Below are 17,358 nucleotides of genomic sequence, written 5' to 3'. Positions count from 1 at the left end.
TACTGCTAGTTCAAATAGTAACACTTATCATGTTATTCAGCTACAACAGGTCTAGGAATGTTTAAATTTTGTCCGGAATTTTGATAAAAGCACATATTTTTCTTCCAAAGGACGAAATTACTTTTAAAATATTAGAAAGAAAACGACTTATATTTAAGTAATGTAATTGATAGCTAAGTCGAATAGGTAAAATGCAACGATATAACTTGGGGCAAAATTTGAATTTTTATGTGAATTGATAGCTGGAATCTTCTTAGTAGTTAGATGCGCAGGCATAAGAATATTGTCACTTCTGTTTGACACCAGTTCATTTCGTATAGGTGCAATATAATAATACTCCGGGTTCAGTTTTAAAAACTGACAAAACTAGAACTGGAATTTGAACAGAAAAAATCTGCTCCTCGTATAGAGCGACCGCATCGTTTGATTTTCAGAATGTATTCAATCTTTTATTTGAAATCAACACCAAACAAGATTTAATTTTTTATATTTATTATAATCAATTGAGAATCGCAGATTTTTCATTACTAAAAACCTACTACAAAACAATCTGGTACATTTAATCTATTTAATGTTTACGAACAGATTTGTTAATTCTAACTTATTCATATTAAAAGAAGAATTAAAGGAAAATAGAAAGAAATAAGGAAAAAAGTCAAAGAGTTAAAGGAAAATGGATGCTAGTTTCATAATGTTTTTTCATTCCAAATTCCAGTTTTAGTTTTTGAAATCCGAAATAAATCTTCTCGAAAAGTTACTCTGAGTTTATGATATTAACTGATATTGATTCGCTGGCATTTGGTGCAGATGGTTATTTTTATTATTACATAAAATTTCATTAGCATCGCGTCAGATTTTAGTTTAGACGCTTTACATTATAGACGCAAAGAAGTAAATTAAGAATTAGACTAAATCTCATTTTCTTCTTTTTTATTTACTGTTAAACATTTAAATGTCATTTGTAGCTTGTATGTTACAAAGACTAATTAGCGACCTTAATTATGTAACAGAATTCTTTTGTGAACATAATGAAGTATAAGATGCTTTCGACGATTTTCATTAGTTTAAAAAATATTATTCACAGAAAATATATACAGATCTCTAAAGTATATCTTTAATGTTTTAAATAAACTAAGAGAAAGTTAAGTAAAATTATTTCGAAATCGCTACGTCAGAAATGCTTAAAAATATTTCTAGCTTAACTATTAGAAATGGAATGCTGGCAATAAATACATATCTTCTCAACATCGCTCTAAATAACGTAAATGAATTATTTACACAGCAAATATTAACCAAAAAACTGAAGGTTTTTTTTTTTGTTTTTGTTTTGTTTTTTGTTTTGTTTTGTTTTTTGTTTTGTTTTGTTTTACTAGATCTTACAGTTTGAATTAAAGCTAAGGGTTATGTGTAGAAACTCTTTTATACTCAAATGACATTTTAGAAATTCAGTTGAATGAAATATATCTATCCGTTCACATATTGCATTTTTTCTTTTTAAAAATACAGTTATGTAAGTTTCATATCTTTAAGTCATTATCGGCCAAGGGAAAGCTAACGAATAAAATTTCACTCCTTCGAAGACGCACTTTGAGCTAATGTAACTGAATAAATGCACTTTCATTTTAATATTGGAAGGTGAAGTTATTCTAAGCCTTAAATATAATTTTAATTATAAATAAACTTTACCCACTTCTTCTTCTTACAGTTTTTTTTATTTTATGTAGCTTGTATAAAAAGTTTTAGACCAGGCAGCATGACTACTTATACTAAGTACAATGTTTATGTAATTTTCGAAATGACTGCGTAGTAGCGTAATATAATTGTATCAAAATACCGCAAAAATTGATTTTTAACGCGTCTGAGCATATACATACGTGAATTTAAAGCTTACAGAAGCAGATGTTAATTCATTGTTAAAAAAGAAATAAACATCTGCACAAGCATTTCGGTGTAAAGAAAAAATGAAGAACGTAATTTAGAGTACCATATTAACAACAGGTTTTTATGTGAAACCCAGAAAATGACACAGTTGATAACATTAGAACCGTTTACAGCGTAATAAGGAAAACATCATGAAATGGTCAAGTGTGTTTGAGTGGTTTAAAGAGTTCAAAGAGGTGAGACAAGACCTAACGGATGACTTTTTTTAGAATCACAGAATAAAAAACAACAAAGGGCCATAATATTAAGAATCGAGATGAGATATGGTCCAACAAGTGATAGCTAAAGAGTTACAAATTAATCAAGAAACAATCAGAACAATTTTAACGAAATAGCTGGGTATGAGAAACATTTTTATAAAGTTTCTGTTCATAATCTGTCACACTCTCTGACCAAAAGAGCAATTACCGAATTAGATTCTTCAAGTTTATTCAGCTTATTTGTCGTATCCTTTTTTGAACTGGATCGACTTTTTAAGATATGAAAATGTAGTCTAAATGACATCTTTTAAGATATGAAAATGTAGTCTAAATGACATCTTTTAAGATATGAAAATGCAGTCTAAATCTGAGTCCACACGCATGCATAAACAATGCTTTGAAGACAATAGTTTCCACAGATATACAAATCAAAACATATGATTTATGAATTATTCATAATTTCAGATTTAAAACTTTCCAGATTTTCATAATTATTTTGTATATATATGTATACACACCCTGCTTACTTAATCATGGCGAATTTTGTTTCACTGTATGCTATTATCTTTTTTTACCGCTGAAATCTGATTACTGTTTACCAATTCATTGAGCCTTTATATAGATAGATTCAGTCCTAAAGTCATAATTAAAATAGTTTGTCCTAAACTTATAATAAAAATTGTAATACTTGCAACAATGGCTCATCATATATTCAGAAAGATAAAAATATGAAGATTAGGGAAAATCTAAATAATAATAAGCAAATAAGCTTGCGCCATCTGCGTAAAGCAGAACGGAAGGACAAGTTCCGTGAATATTTCATAGAATTCTACAAGTAGAGCAATACAAGGTCGTTTATAGAATTAAAACGCAAGCAAAACTATCTAATTACTCTGTTGACCCATATTTAACATATGATGCTTTGATTGAGATCTTCAAAAACGTAATTAAGGCTTCTTTTCTATTCTTATTCTCAGAACTGTTGATGACTTATCTTTTTTTTTTTTTTTTTCCCGCGCTCTAGTACCACCAAACAGCGCCGTTTGTACATAACACTTCGTTATCATCGAAACTGTTCTGTGAATATATACAAGTTCTCTCCCCAATGGTAAACCGCACATACTGACCATTTATTCAAACTTTATTTCAGAAATTTATATTTCATTACATATTGCATATTTCAGAAATTTACGTTTCCTCCTTCGTGTTAAAAAAAAATTACGACACTTTATCATTCTATTCAACGTGAAATAGATTTATAATACTTTTTTAATATTAGTAATGTGATATGAATATTTTTACTTTATGAAGTTTATGATGAAATTTCTGCGACTGCTGGTTGGATCAGTTGCGCAATGTATTTGGATGTTTAGTAAAAGAACAAAAGAATATAATTTGTAAGACACGAAATGAGCACCAGCCTTTTGGGAATAATAATTTGTTGCGTAAGATAGACAAAAAGAAATGTTGAGAACAAATGCTTCGCAATTTCTTCTTTCTGTTTGAATTTTGTTACTATTTCACAATTCTCTCTTTCTTCCAGGAAATTCCTAATATTTCAAGGACTATACTAATTGACACTGAGAGAAACATACGGGTTACTAGCAAATATGGACTCACTGTGGACTTCTCACAGAACCAAAGCTTAAAAAAAGTGCGATTCTTTTGTGTGCTTTGATATATCTGATGTTTTTTTCCAGGAAAACGCTAAAATGTTGAACCATTGCGGTGGGAGATTTCACACTGCTGTCTCATATCACGCAGGAAGTAAAATAGCGCTTTTTATACTTTGCTACAAATATTCGTAGTTAGTCTTTGGATTAAATATAAAAGTATAATTGGTCATTCACAGCTACATTATCACATTTTCATATGTTCAAGCATTTATAGTTCATTCGCTGTGATGGCAGATGACTGCTAATATCTGCTTCCTTTCTGAGGCTCCGAAAGTCATGATAATCAGTAGTACTGATAATGGTAATTATTTTCATGAAACGTCAAAACTCCTAATTTTTATTAAAGCCACCATTATGTCTTAAAAGCTTCTCTTGTTTCAACTACACATTTCCTTTAGAAGTTCTGTCGGTGATATATTTCTACCACTTTTGACATAATTAGTGCATTGCTACATTGTGTACCAGTTTAGTTATATTAAAAGTTTTGACATCAGATCTATAATTATACCTGAAAGTAGCTTTAGCAATATAAAGCTTGGTTACATTTTTATTTATTAAAAATAAACACTTCACAGAGTTTCTGTTTCTAATGTATTTATATGCGCCTGCAAAGAAATAGCATTCATTTCGTTATGAATCTTACTGAAAATACAATTAAATACCATTATATTTCACTAACCCGTAAAGGAAGATAAGAACTCATCAAAAGCATTGCTATGGTGGCAGACAAATATTAGAAACATGACTGATGAACGTTTAAAAAATCAGTGCTGAGCAACTCTTCTGGCAAATTTTCAGTTTTCGAATAAAACTTTAAAACACTAACTTTTAAATTTTGGCTTTCCATTTTAGAGTAACATTCTCAATTTCTTTCAGTATCAGTTGCTTTTCCCTGCTTATTCCTGGTACATACTGAAGATATGCATCTAAATCTAGTATTCACTGTACATGCCGCCCCCAAGATATTTCTATCTAGATTAGATTTATATAATGAACGTGATAAAACGTGAAGTCCGAACGAATACAATGGTAAAATTTGGTTATTCCTCTAATAGATTTAAAAAGCCTTAGTATCTGTTTGTTACTCAGTTTTAATATAAGTAAATTAAATTAAATCAACACTGAAAATAACTCCAGCATAAAAAATGCTATAGATTTATGCAAGCAAATATAATAAACTACTTATAATTATTTTACACACGGAAAAAGAAGGTAGGAATGTCCATAAAATTTACGTTTTCTAATTATGCGTTTTAACAATTTTGTTCTCCCAAAAAGCAGTTAAAAGAATTTCATGCTTCACATGATCACTCGCAGACTCTTTTATGACTGTAGACATATTGCTTACGCTTTAATAAAATTATAGTATTTTTGTTAATAAAGAATAATTTTAGAATGATAGCAGAACAAACGTTTTAATAATTCATTTTAAACATCTGTTTTAAAATTATTTGTTCATGTATTATTTACTATCTGTTTTTAGTTAGTTTATAAATATACATGACACATATGAAAATTGTTTATTTCAAAATAAATATATTCAATTAACTTTATAACGATTGATAAAAGTATATGAACATATGTTTCGCAGAACAGCACACTGTAGCTGTTTTACACATTTTTAAAATGTTGATGAGTTGATTGCCCTTGCAGCTAAGTTTTCTTAAAGAAATAAAATAGCAAATAATTAATTAACCATTCAAATTTTAAACTAATGAGATATTACAACTCTGCCTAATGATTTGCTCATACTAATAAGTAAAAATATATTATTTTAAAATAAAATACTTCCACAGTTAAAAGAGAACTGCCGAATAAGATCAAACAAAATTCTATATATTCTTCACCACGTTGTGTTTTGGCCTACACTCCAACGAAATTCAGCATATATACGTACTTTGCTATGAAATTAATTTGTACATCTTTATTACAGTTTTATTATGAAGATTTCCCATTCTTTTGCCCACCAGACAACTGTCTGTGATTAGGTTGTATAATCTGACATATGAGTATATCTAGCAGCTGAGTGGGTAACAAGGACATGAACCATAGTCGGATTTTGTCCGCAGGTCCAGAGCACCGATAACTAATTTTCGGCCACACGCTAACTACGGCTACCTCCATGCAGTCGACTACTTCGTCCAGATACGGTCGGGCATGCAAAGCCATCTTTTGCATGCGAACCTTAAAATCTTGATAGTAAGGAAATCCATAAGCTTCTTTTATGGCTTCTGGTGTTTTTTCCCAAGAGTTATCCAAAGCACCCGTAAGAACATCAGATTGTGAAATTTTCGTTCTGTCATTAAAAAAAAGTGTTATTTAGGAAAATTGAAAATTATTACATATTTAAAATACATAAATAGTAAATATAAATTTAAGTTTTGTATCTTAATCTTCTATCATTAAAAATGGTAATTAAGCAAAATAAATAGAACTTTTAAGTTCTGTATACTAAAATAAATCGATAACAAGAGCACTATATCGCAGATGCAAATATGTTAACTCTGTTATATTGTGATATTTTCTTGGAATGTACACTTTATTTTCCATTTTCGTAGAATTTCCATTACGTTCTCATTCGTATCGAAGTATTTTAGCTATAGAATTAGCTCTGTGTTTAAAACGTTTTCAAAAATGCTTCGTTCATAGCATGAAAGACGTGGTAGTAGAATTTAATAAACCTGCACAGAACTGCGATTTTAAATTTAACAATCTAAAAGGATGCATAATAAAATATTAAGCATGCGATTTTTAACAATATTATTATGTAATGAGTTCACTAAATTTTGAAAATCAGTTTTTCAATCCTGTGAATCTAAGGCTATCTTCGGGTTAAATTAATTGATTTGGATCTCGAATGTTTAGTCTTTAGCTACCTTTCGAGATGAAATTGAATCAAATCAAATTAAACAAAGATATGAAAGAAAGGTTGTGATCTGGTTACAATAAACGGATCTGGTTAATAAGCAAAGAAATCTTTTTGCTGAATTTCATGAACTACTTTTAATGTTAAGGTTTTTTTCCCTCTTTTGGGTAACCTATCAGCCTGCCTTTATAAATTTCAAAATAAAAACTATTGAAATCGGAAGAAGTTTAAATAACCTTGCACAGTTAAAAATCAACTAATTATAACAATTGTAGTTAAAAACAAAGTTAAGTTTAACGGTAATAACCAACAATACGTTAGCTAAAGTGTAGACTGAATCTCAAGTGTACGTTTCTTATTGTATTTCGTGTACTGTCTTACGTTTCTTACATCTTGAGATTTCTTTTTAAATTCCTACTATTAGCTCCCACTCTCTCTATATCTTGTTCAAGTTTTCAGTCGTTAATAAAATACTTTTTATTCATCCACTCAAGTTCAAATACACTTTTTTAAACTTGTAGTGGATGACACTTCATGTTAATACAGGTTTTTCACATATTATTTTCCTACTTATTTATTCCTGTTTATCGGAACTATTCTGTTTTTATATACATTATATGACTTACAAATAATGACTGTTTATTAGAAATTATCACGGGCTTGAAAAATTAATTTTATAACAACGTATAAATAATAGTACATGACTGTGATAAATGGGATTGTAATATTTAACAAAAATAAGTGGCAACAGTAAGACAGAGTTCTAAAGATTTTTAAAGAAAGTGTATGGAATTAAAGAATAGTAGTTTTATAGAGTTGGATGAAGCGGATGTAATGTCCCATTACTTCGAAAAGTAAGTTGCGAAGCACTGTAGATTATGCACTAAGCACTATAGCCACTGTAGCACAGTAGATTGTGCAGTAATATATCTAGGACGATTTATATTCATCAAAGGCATTGATATGGGGACAAACAAACATTAGAAACATAACTGATGAACGTTTAAAAAATCAGTGTTGAGCAACTGTCCTCGAAAATTTTCGGTTTTCGAATAAAACTTTAAAAATAAACTCTTCGCAGCAGGTCAAACATATGTCGCCTTGAGTCTTGTGAAATCATTAGATGGAATATTAATTGAAGAACTGAACTGCTCGCAACTCACTGGAAAGGTTCCTTGCAATAATGAAGCATTTTAAGAGATGGATAGAATGTGAAATTATAGACCAATCAGCTTCATAAATTAGAAATGAAAAAATGTTAATAATGTTAATAAAAAGTAACTAAAATAAAAATTTTCTTTTTTGACCTAATTAGGAATTGACTTTAAAATGTCTTTTATTTTACTTGTTACTTTTACTTTAAGTGCTGTCCTATCTTCCCTCTCATTCGCGGCACATATTCGCTGAGACCAGAAGATTATAAAAATTAAATCGCGTGCAAAATAGTTTAATAGCTAGAGAATGTTAACTGCAATTTCATGCCTCGTAAAATAGCATCCTTTCCTTTGTTCCTAAGAATTAGTGCCGATTTGTTTGGAAAGAATTAATATTGATAGAAGGCTGCATCGATTTCCATTGCCTTCTAAGGTGGTTGGTATGTGCCCCCCCCCCTTCTACAGCCGGGGATAAAAATTAGGTGTCTTCTTTCAGAAGATTTGATTTTGATAGTTATAACTTTCAAGACTTAGTGGCCTTAAGCATTAACAGTCAGTATCTTGCAAACTCGGATATTCAGTTGTTCCAGTTCCTGATATTCAGCTTCAAAAACAGCGTAGCTTTTCTAGTTATTTGATTATTATCCCACACAGGGCCTAGCAAGCAGAATAGTTAAACTCCCAGGGAGAAATCTGCACAGAAGAAAAGAAAGTCATTATCGATAAGTAATCGAACCTTTTTCTAACTACTCACATGTGAACTAATAAAGTTTATTGAATTTTAAATATGTTTTTGTGTAAGTTGATTGTAGTCAAGGCAATAAATCGCTCATAGTTAGGAAATAACTCTAAGTGAAATACCGTTAGGTGGACAGGGTATAAGCACAGAATTACATACTGAGTACAGTGTAGTAATTTTCATTTCTATATCACCGTATGCAATTTTAAAACATATACCCCTGGAATTATTAAAATGAAATAAAAATAATCATTGTCGAAATTCGCCTTCCTAGGATTTTAAATTCTTATTTTCTTGAATAAAATAATTGCTCTAAACTACCGTAATGAATGTTTCGTGATGCTAAATATTCTTATTTATCATTCCAAATATTTGTAAATAGCGATTGACAGCTTTAAAATGACACAGTGCATATTCTTATGTATAGAATGATGTGAAATGCAGATTTTTATGAACAGAAGAAAATCTAAAATCTGCTTGGCTATAATCTTAACAAACAATTCAAATAAATTCACACTTACTTATACATAGATGGCTCAATAGAAACTACACTAACGCCCCACTTTAACATTTCTCTACGCAAGCCATCAGCGAATGAAACTAAGGCATGCTTAGTCATAGAATATGATAAGAAACCTGGATACGTCAAATGACCTGCAAAAAATAACTAGATTTTAAACAGATTACTAGATCAAAAAGAAATATGCAGGGTACTTAATACAAATAGTTGCGTGCATTACTTCTTTAAATATTGGTATTTTCAATTACGATGTTTCTCAAAATAATACCCAGTAGTATTTTATGAAATCAATTTCGGTATTGAGAGTTGATTACTAACTTTGATGAGCAGGCATAAAGTTTACGTTTTTATAAGAATTATGTGCAGCAAAATGCTTATATTTTTATAAGAATTATGTGCAGCAAAATGCCCAAATAATAAAATTATAATTTAATAAATTAAATGGAAAATGTGCTACATATTTAAGTGCAGGATTCGACATTATCGGTTCTGAACAGATTGAAATAGTGTCCTTATTAACTGAATGAATTTTTTTTAAGTAATTCAAAGTTGTATGAAGTTATCTAATAAAGTTAATAATGAGAGTGTTACTTTACTCAACGATTATTCATTAACTGTCCAAATGAATATTTTTAATTTTTTGGCTTTACTGTTGCTGCCTAAATCTGGTCAAAGCCTCATCGAAATAACTTAGACATTAAAATGATGAAGTCAACAGACTCACTCTTGAAAATATCTATAAATTTTGAAAGTAAAGTTACGGGATGTTTTGTATTTAATGAAACATGCTGAACATTTTCTTGGCAGAGCTTTCGGCTCGCCAAATAAAAGGTTGTACTTTGTAATTACAGACACCTCCTACATTTAATACTTTAACAATTCTCCAATGTAAGCATAAAAACTGAATATGAGGATTTCTGGATTTTTCATTAAAATATACGCAACAATTGTATTAAACACGCCAAAGAATTACGTAAATAAATGTTCACGACGGAGTTCAATAAAGACTGCCTGGAACAGATCATTTACTTGAAATTAAAGTCCTCTTATTGCACTCAGCATTAAATATGCAATGGAATAATTTCAATTCTATTTGTTTAAAATTCATTCATAATTTTCTTTCATATCCATATAAAATTAAACTTCACAGAAATTTATAAAACATTCTCAATTGATCTGTCAGCTTTACAAAGAAATCTGCTTGAACATAACTTCAAATTTTATAACTTAAGTAGCGAATTTATGACAACTTTTGCCTAATTTAATATATTCGTCTTTCAGCTTTAAAATTACATAACCCATAAAATGCAAAATTTTATTAGCAAATTAATACCTGCAACGCTAGCGACAATAACTACCCTTCCCTTTGAGCGTCTGAGAAGCGGCAAGAAAGCTTTAGTTACACGAACAGCTCCTAGCACGTTCACATCGAACATATGCTCAATAACGGACATACTGCACCATTCTAGCTCTGAGAAAATTGCTACGCCAGCATTGTTGACTACACACCACAGATCTGAAAAAAAAAAAGAAAAATTGGGGCAATACATTTTTAATTAAATTATAACTGTGTTATTAAATTAAGGTGCTAGAACTAAATTATAATAGACAATAATATTTTCTAATCACTACCAAATTAAATTAAGCAATAAATAAATTAAGTGAAAGATTTGGCATTAAATAACAGAATCTACTAGCTTAACTATTCCTGCCAATAAGCAATATTTATGTAATTACAAAAATAAGACCCATCTATCATTCTGTGAATATAATCTGTTGGTCTGTGCAGATGACAGATTCTCAGTTTTCCCAAAGAGGTCCATCTCATCAAAAAACTGATCTTAAAATCAAGAAGAAAGTCCAAGAGGAAATTCAATTACACTCTTAGACGAAAAACGAACGACGCACCGAGAAGATATAAAGCAAATTGGACACAAATTGATTTGCATGCAGTTTTCGACGGAAAATGTAAAATTTTACATTTTGGCTGCCAATGAATGAACGATTGTCGCTACAGCGCATCTGATGTGCGCAACTGGCAGGATATTTAAGAGGAGAAATTACGATTCAAGGTCATAATTTCTTCGCGAATTTCATTCCGTGTACTCTGGTAGACAGTAGCTATGCTTCGCATACAGGTGCACGAACGATATGCGCAGATGTCAAAATTTGTCATAAAAACTGAATATGAGGATGTCAAACAAAGAAGCCGGTTGGTCTTATCGGAGAATAGCTCGACATTTGAGCAGGAGCGATGCCACTATTAGACGATGTTGGCACGAATGGGTGAACCATGGCCGCACACAGCGTCAAGAAGGAAGCGGTAGGCCTAGAGAAACAACAGAACGTGAAGACCGAGCAATCGTCAGAACGGCACTAACAGCGCCAGATGCATCATTATCATCGATTGTACGTGCAACTAGTGCTTCAATGACCACAAGGACCATTCATAGACGGCTCACAGAAAGGGAGCCGAGGTCACGGCGCCCCTTGCGCCGACTACCATTGGCCTCTGTACAACATCAAGCCCGTTTGCAGTGGTGTCGGCTCATTCGCACTGGAATGTCACTGACTGGAGTAGAATAGTCTTCAGTGATGAGTCCCGCTTTGGACTGAGCCCAAATGACCAGCGAAGGCGAGTCTGGAGACGCCCCGGGCAGCGGTGTGATACCAACCTATCTTCTGGCAGACGGGCCGACAACCAGGAGTGATGGTCTGGAGTAACATTTCATTTCATAGTAGAATCTCTTTGGTTGTCATCCGTCGCAACCTTACAGCACAGCGGTACGTCGACGAAGTTCTAAGGCTCGTTGTGTTGTCCTTCATGTCCCGCCACCCTGGGGTTACATTTCGGCAAGATAATGCCCGCCCCCACACTTCACATGTTTCTACTGCTTGCCTAGTGCTTGCCGAACATTACCTTGGCTAGCAAGGTCGCCGGATCTCTCTCCTATTGAGCACGTTCGGAGCATTATGGGCAGGGCCCTCCAACCAGCTCGGGATGTTGACGATCTAACGCGCCAGTTGGTCAGAATTTGGCACGATATCCCTCAGAAGGACATCCGCAACCTCTGTCAATCGATGCCAAGCCGAATAACTGCTTACATAAGGGCCAGAGGTGGATAAACGCGTTACTGACTTTTTCACTTTGTGAAGCTCTGTCACTTCAATAAATCATCCAATTTTTCTCAAACTGTAATCATTTGTTTTCCTGTACATGTACATCACTTCTACCGATTTTCGTCCCATTCGGATAACTCCTTCTTGGTGCGTCGTTTCTTTTGTCTAAGAGTGTATGATGCAGCAAAGAAGCACCCCCCTCCTCTGCCTATGAGTGACTTTAAATTCAAAACTGAATATTGCATCATGAAAAACCCACTGAAATGATATTGATATCGATGAAATGTTGTATGTCGTGTACCTTAGTCTGAAGAACACTATGATTGTTGTTGCTTCTCTCTGTAGTCTGAGGCTAAGGTAGACATAAACTAAGCCGTCACATTATCAATTCAAATCTAGATTTTTTCCCTGTAACTTAAATTTTAGGCGTCCAGAAAAACCATACATAGCATACGCCGAAGGACATATGCTTCATTGCAATGAGTTTCTCAATTAACGCGTCCTTGAGTTACCTTCTCAAAAGTAACGATTCTTTAAAGCAGCTAATTAATTATGACCCATGCTAACTCAGTCGAGGCTACAGGAAAAATAAATTATTCATTAATTCATGTGCTTACTTAAGAAAAATTAACTGAAGTACTGCAAAATTAAATCAACGCATATTTGGTAAAAGGGTATAAATTTTATGTTCAGCTTTTTGATAAAGAAATAATGCAGTTCATGATAAGAACGCAAGGAGCAAACACAAAAACGCTAAGAAATAGAAATTTTGGTTTATTGATTTATTTTTTATTCGGTTTATTATAATATCGGATATCAGAAATTGTAATATCGGATCTATCGTGTCTAATTATATTTTATTGCTACATTATATTTCGGTTCACAACTTTCTTTTAACTAATTAACTCGCAAGCATTCTTGATTTCAGTCATGAATATTTTTTACTGAAGAGGAATGTCTTGAACGTGTATTTGAAGTATTTAGATTTACTAAATGAGTTTGTAAAGAATTATCATGTTTCTCCATGTGTGCTGTCGTGGTTTAAATGGTAAACACATTCAGCTAGCAAATTGGAAGATCCCACATACACAGCCTTCCTAATGTGAAACATGTGGTAATATATTCAAAATAAAGCAAAATTATGTTTTGATTGATTAATTTTTCTTAAGGAAGTATTCAACTGATTTATGTATTCATGCAAACAAGGTATTCGAAAGCAAAACGTTTCACAAAGTTCACAAACAAATAATATTTATTATGGTATTGGATATGTCACCCCTTAAATTTGACTGAAGTTTTACAACAGCATTTCATCTTTTTAATCAGGTGGTCTAGTGTAGAAGGTAATATACGTTACTTCTAACTAAGGGCAGCTTGTAATGCTGAGAGAATAGTTAGAAGAAGCTGGAGAGCAAAGACAGCTTCCAAAGATTTTCTGTAATTATCCCAAAATTATTCTAAAATTTTCTGTTGAAATGTGATGCCTTGAAGACGCCAACCGCTGCATATAAAACCACTAGAAAAATTCGCGTCAAAGAATAAAGCTATCAGCCGTACTATGTGCACATTGTTAGACGACGCGTAGAGGAGAAGGAGAAACTTTCTGAAAAGCTAGCTTCAAGAACTTTCGCGTAACTCAGAAAATCAAATAACTCGAAAACCAAATTTTGGAGAAATGATTTTTTCGGCGAGCTGTTGAGGATAGTTTGTAGATGTGATACTGGTTTTAAATGTACATTTCCTGCCTCTAAAACAAATATTGATTCATCCATGAAGAGTAAATCTAACTATTGCCCTTCTGTTTACTGTGCATACCAATGTCATCATTTTAATCGTATTTCGATGGCTTTAGCTCTGAAAGAAGCATGTGCTAATGGTTCCTGGGCAGGAATTCTTTCCCCTCACCATACTGGCAGATAACGACCTTCCTAATCATTGGTACTGTTGTTCGGCACCGTACCAATCTGTGGTAATCATTGCTCGAGATTAAGTACGGTTGTTCGGCGATTACATTAGGCAGTAATGCGTATTTTGGTCACTAGAGGATGCTGCCTTGTGAAAACTTAGCTGGAATCTCTACATAAAAGTATTATTTGTTTAGAATCGTTTCCTCAAATGAGAATTGATAGAAAAGAAATTGAAAGTTTTCTTAATGGGCTCTCTCTCCTTCCAGGCTTCAACGGCACGGCAGTGTTTATAATCTACTTTACGTATTCTATGTGTAATAACCAATCTTTATAGAGTCATTAGGCGTTTTTGAAGTAAAACGCTTAAAAAATGTGCAATGCCCTAGCCGCAATTCAAAGAGCGATCTCTCAACTGTCCACCGGATACGCTTCCAATTACCCCTCAAAGGAAAGCGAGAAGGAGAGAGAAAATACCTTACACACTCGCCCTTTTAAAAAGCAACTGGGAAGGAAGAAAAACAATCGCTAAATCGTCGGGGTGATAAATTAGTGTCCACCACCATTTTTAGTTCGGGCGCCAATTGTAGAGTCTATTGGGTATATTTTTGAGAGTCAGATATGAAAAATGTGCAGTGCTCTCCCCAGGATACGACTTCCACACCTTCATACTGTAAAGCCTGACGTGTTTTCCAATTATACCAGGAAGGCACGTGGTAAGAAGGGATAATAACCTTGCATCTTAACAAAAACCAATGCAAGCATTTTTCAAAAATTTATTTCAGCTTTGAATTTTCCAGATAAAATAAATGTATTTTTCACCACCATGATTAATTCAGACGTTTTTCATTCAACAAGAAGCTTTCTTAACATTAATTTAATATTTGAATATCCCAAACAGTTTAGTACGATAAATAATTTGCAAACATTACTGCAAGTCTTTACGTTCTGGAAAGCAAGGTGGTTAGCCAAAATTTTATATGAAAATTTTAAACCCGTTTATAGCAATGTACAACAGCGTTATAATGACATGCAAGTATGTAAAGTTTCTATTGAGCTAAAATTGCTTAGTTCTTTAAGCAAACCTTTATCTCCTAGCTCTTCTTCTACTTTACGAACAAGAGAATGCACCTGGTCGTATTGAGTAACGTCCAAAGGTAAAACCTTCACAGACATCTGCTCTAGCTCCTTCGCCCCATCACTATCTAACGATAAACAACAAGCATAAACAGTAAATCCAGCAGCATGCAGACGCTTAGCGAGATCCAATCCAAACCCTGTATCACAACCTGCAAAAAAAGAATTTAAATTAAATACATCTTATATATTTATTAACAGTGAGTTATCTAGAAGTCAAAATGAATGCCGTGTTATAATTACAATGCATAAAATTCGGTTATAAAAAGGGTTCATGGCCTTTTCCATTTTCTGTATATTGAAGCAAATATAGGAAAAAGGCTTTACTATCAAGCAAATAAACTACATCAAATTTAGCCAATTCATATACTTTCGAAAGCCAATTTATGTTCTGTGTTGGGGACGCAGACAGGGTTCTATGTTAAATAAACATTTAGGAATATTTCCTAAAATAATAAATACAGGTTATTTCAAGATTCTTATGGACAGTCTTAATGGTTAGAAGTATGAAAGTGTCCGGAAATTTGAATTAAAATAATAATTCTGTTAATTTAGACGCAGGCTATCACTTGGCTATCACTGAATTAATAATCATCATTCTTAAATAACTAACTAGGACTGTCAAAATCGTAAAAAACAACCTTATATTTAGCGTAGGTATAATGAAACACTCAATCGATTTCGAGGGCAGCTAAAGGTCCCTCCTCATCAGGAGAAAGACATACATAGAAAGAAGAAAATAGGAATCACAGAAACACGTGGTGCTTATCAGCACTGCACGTGGTTATAACTAGATTTTTAATCAGAGTTGCACTGGCCGCCTACTTTTATTGAGCCAGGCTGTCTGATCAAGCATAAAGAAATATTAGCGAAGTTAAAATAGGGAGCGAGGAGCAAATGCACATTACGCTCAAAATCTGAACTTCAAATAATGGAAAGCAACCACTGAACGGATTTTTATACCCTCTAATAGTACCAAGTGCGAGGAGGTAACGCCATCTATCGGCAAAAATAATTGAATTAAGAAAGTAGAATTTTAAAGGCATTAGGAAGGACTGGATTGGACTTCAAATCATTAACTAAACTTTCTAAATCTTTGTGAATGTGAAAAGCCTCAAGAAAATCCAATTCGCCTATCGAAGAAGCCTTCTGGATGATTTTTGCAGACCCAAAATCAAAATTATGGTTAAAAGTCCAGCTATGATACGTTATTGAAGACTTGTTAATTTCCCCTTTTTTGACATAAGATTCATGTTCCTTGATACGAAACTTCAACGCTCTTTTTGTTTGGCCAATATATCTTAAACCACACTGACATGATATACTATAAATTCCCCAAGAATTCAGGACAGAAACGCAATCTTTTAGAATCGAAGGGTGAATTTTATTAATAGGGCAGAAACCGACTTGAAAATTGAATTTCTGGAGAATCCGTGCAATTTTATAGCTAACAGAAGGATAAAATGGAAGCACGACAAGGTCATTGATATTATTTCTAACAGTGGAATGTCTTCTTTGATGGGAATCTGAAAATTTTTTGACGGCTTTATCAATAATCACGGGAGAAAATCCACGGTCAATCGCAACTGCTCTCAAATAATTAAGTTCATTGGTAAGCAAAGATTCAGAGGAACAAACTTTTAGCGCGCGGAAAACATAATAGTAAAAAGAAGCAATTTTTTGCTTAACAGGGTGGCATGACTTGGCATGGGGTGGTAAACAAACTGCAAAGGGTTTACGGTACACAGTGGTGCTAAAATGGTACACAGTGGTGCTTACAGTACACAGTGGTGTACCGTAAACCCTTTGCAGTTTGTTTACCACCCCATGCCAAGTCATGCCACCCTGTTAAGCAGAAAATGGCTTCTTTTTACTATTATGTTTTCCGCGCGCTAAAAGTTTGTTCCTCTGAATCTTTGCTTACCAATGAACTTAATTATTTGAGAGCAGTTGCGATTGACCGTGGATTTTCTCCCGTGATTATTGATAAAGCCGTCAAAAAATTTTCAGATTCCCATCAAAGAAGACATTCCACTGTTAGAAATAATATCAATGACCTTGTCGTGCTTCCATTTCATCCTTCTGTTAGCTATAAAATTGC

At 32.9% G+C, this 17,358-nt stretch overlaps 1 protein-coding gene across 1 annotated transcript in view; it reads right to left on the bottom strand.

Annotated features, from left to right (window-relative positions):
- Nucleotides 1-5,323: 5,323 nt before the first annotated feature.
- LOC118186261 (17-beta-hydroxysteroid dehydrogenase type 6-like) overlaps nucleotides 5,324-17,358 on the bottom strand; it is a 42,297-nt gene continuing 30,262 nt past the window's right edge. The window contains exons 2-5 of the mRNA XM_035356353.2: nucleotides 15,206-15,409; nucleotides 10,430-10,612; nucleotides 9,098-9,230; nucleotides 5,324-6,113 (exon numbers count right to left, since the gene is read on the bottom strand). Coding sequence (XP_035212244.1) covers nucleotides 5,756-6,113; nucleotides 9,098-9,230; nucleotides 10,430-10,612; nucleotides 15,206-15,409 — 878 coding nt within the window. The 3' untranslated portion in view covers nucleotides 5,324-5,755. The remainder of the gene's footprint in view (nucleotides 6,114-9,097; nucleotides 9,231-10,429; nucleotides 10,613-15,205; nucleotides 15,410-17,358) is intronic.

The sequence above is a fragment of the Stegodyphus dumicola genome, chromosome 4, assembly GCF_044657685.1.
Source record: "Stegodyphus dumicola isolate Sdum_Otavi_A_Nest chromosome 4, ASM4465768v1".
NCBI classification, from domain to species: Eukaryota; Metazoa; Arthropoda; class Arachnida; order Araneae; family Eresidae; genus Stegodyphus; species Stegodyphus dumicola.
The sequence above is the reverse complement of the archived record's forward strand: the minus strand, read 5'-3'. Positions and strand labels throughout refer to the sequence as shown.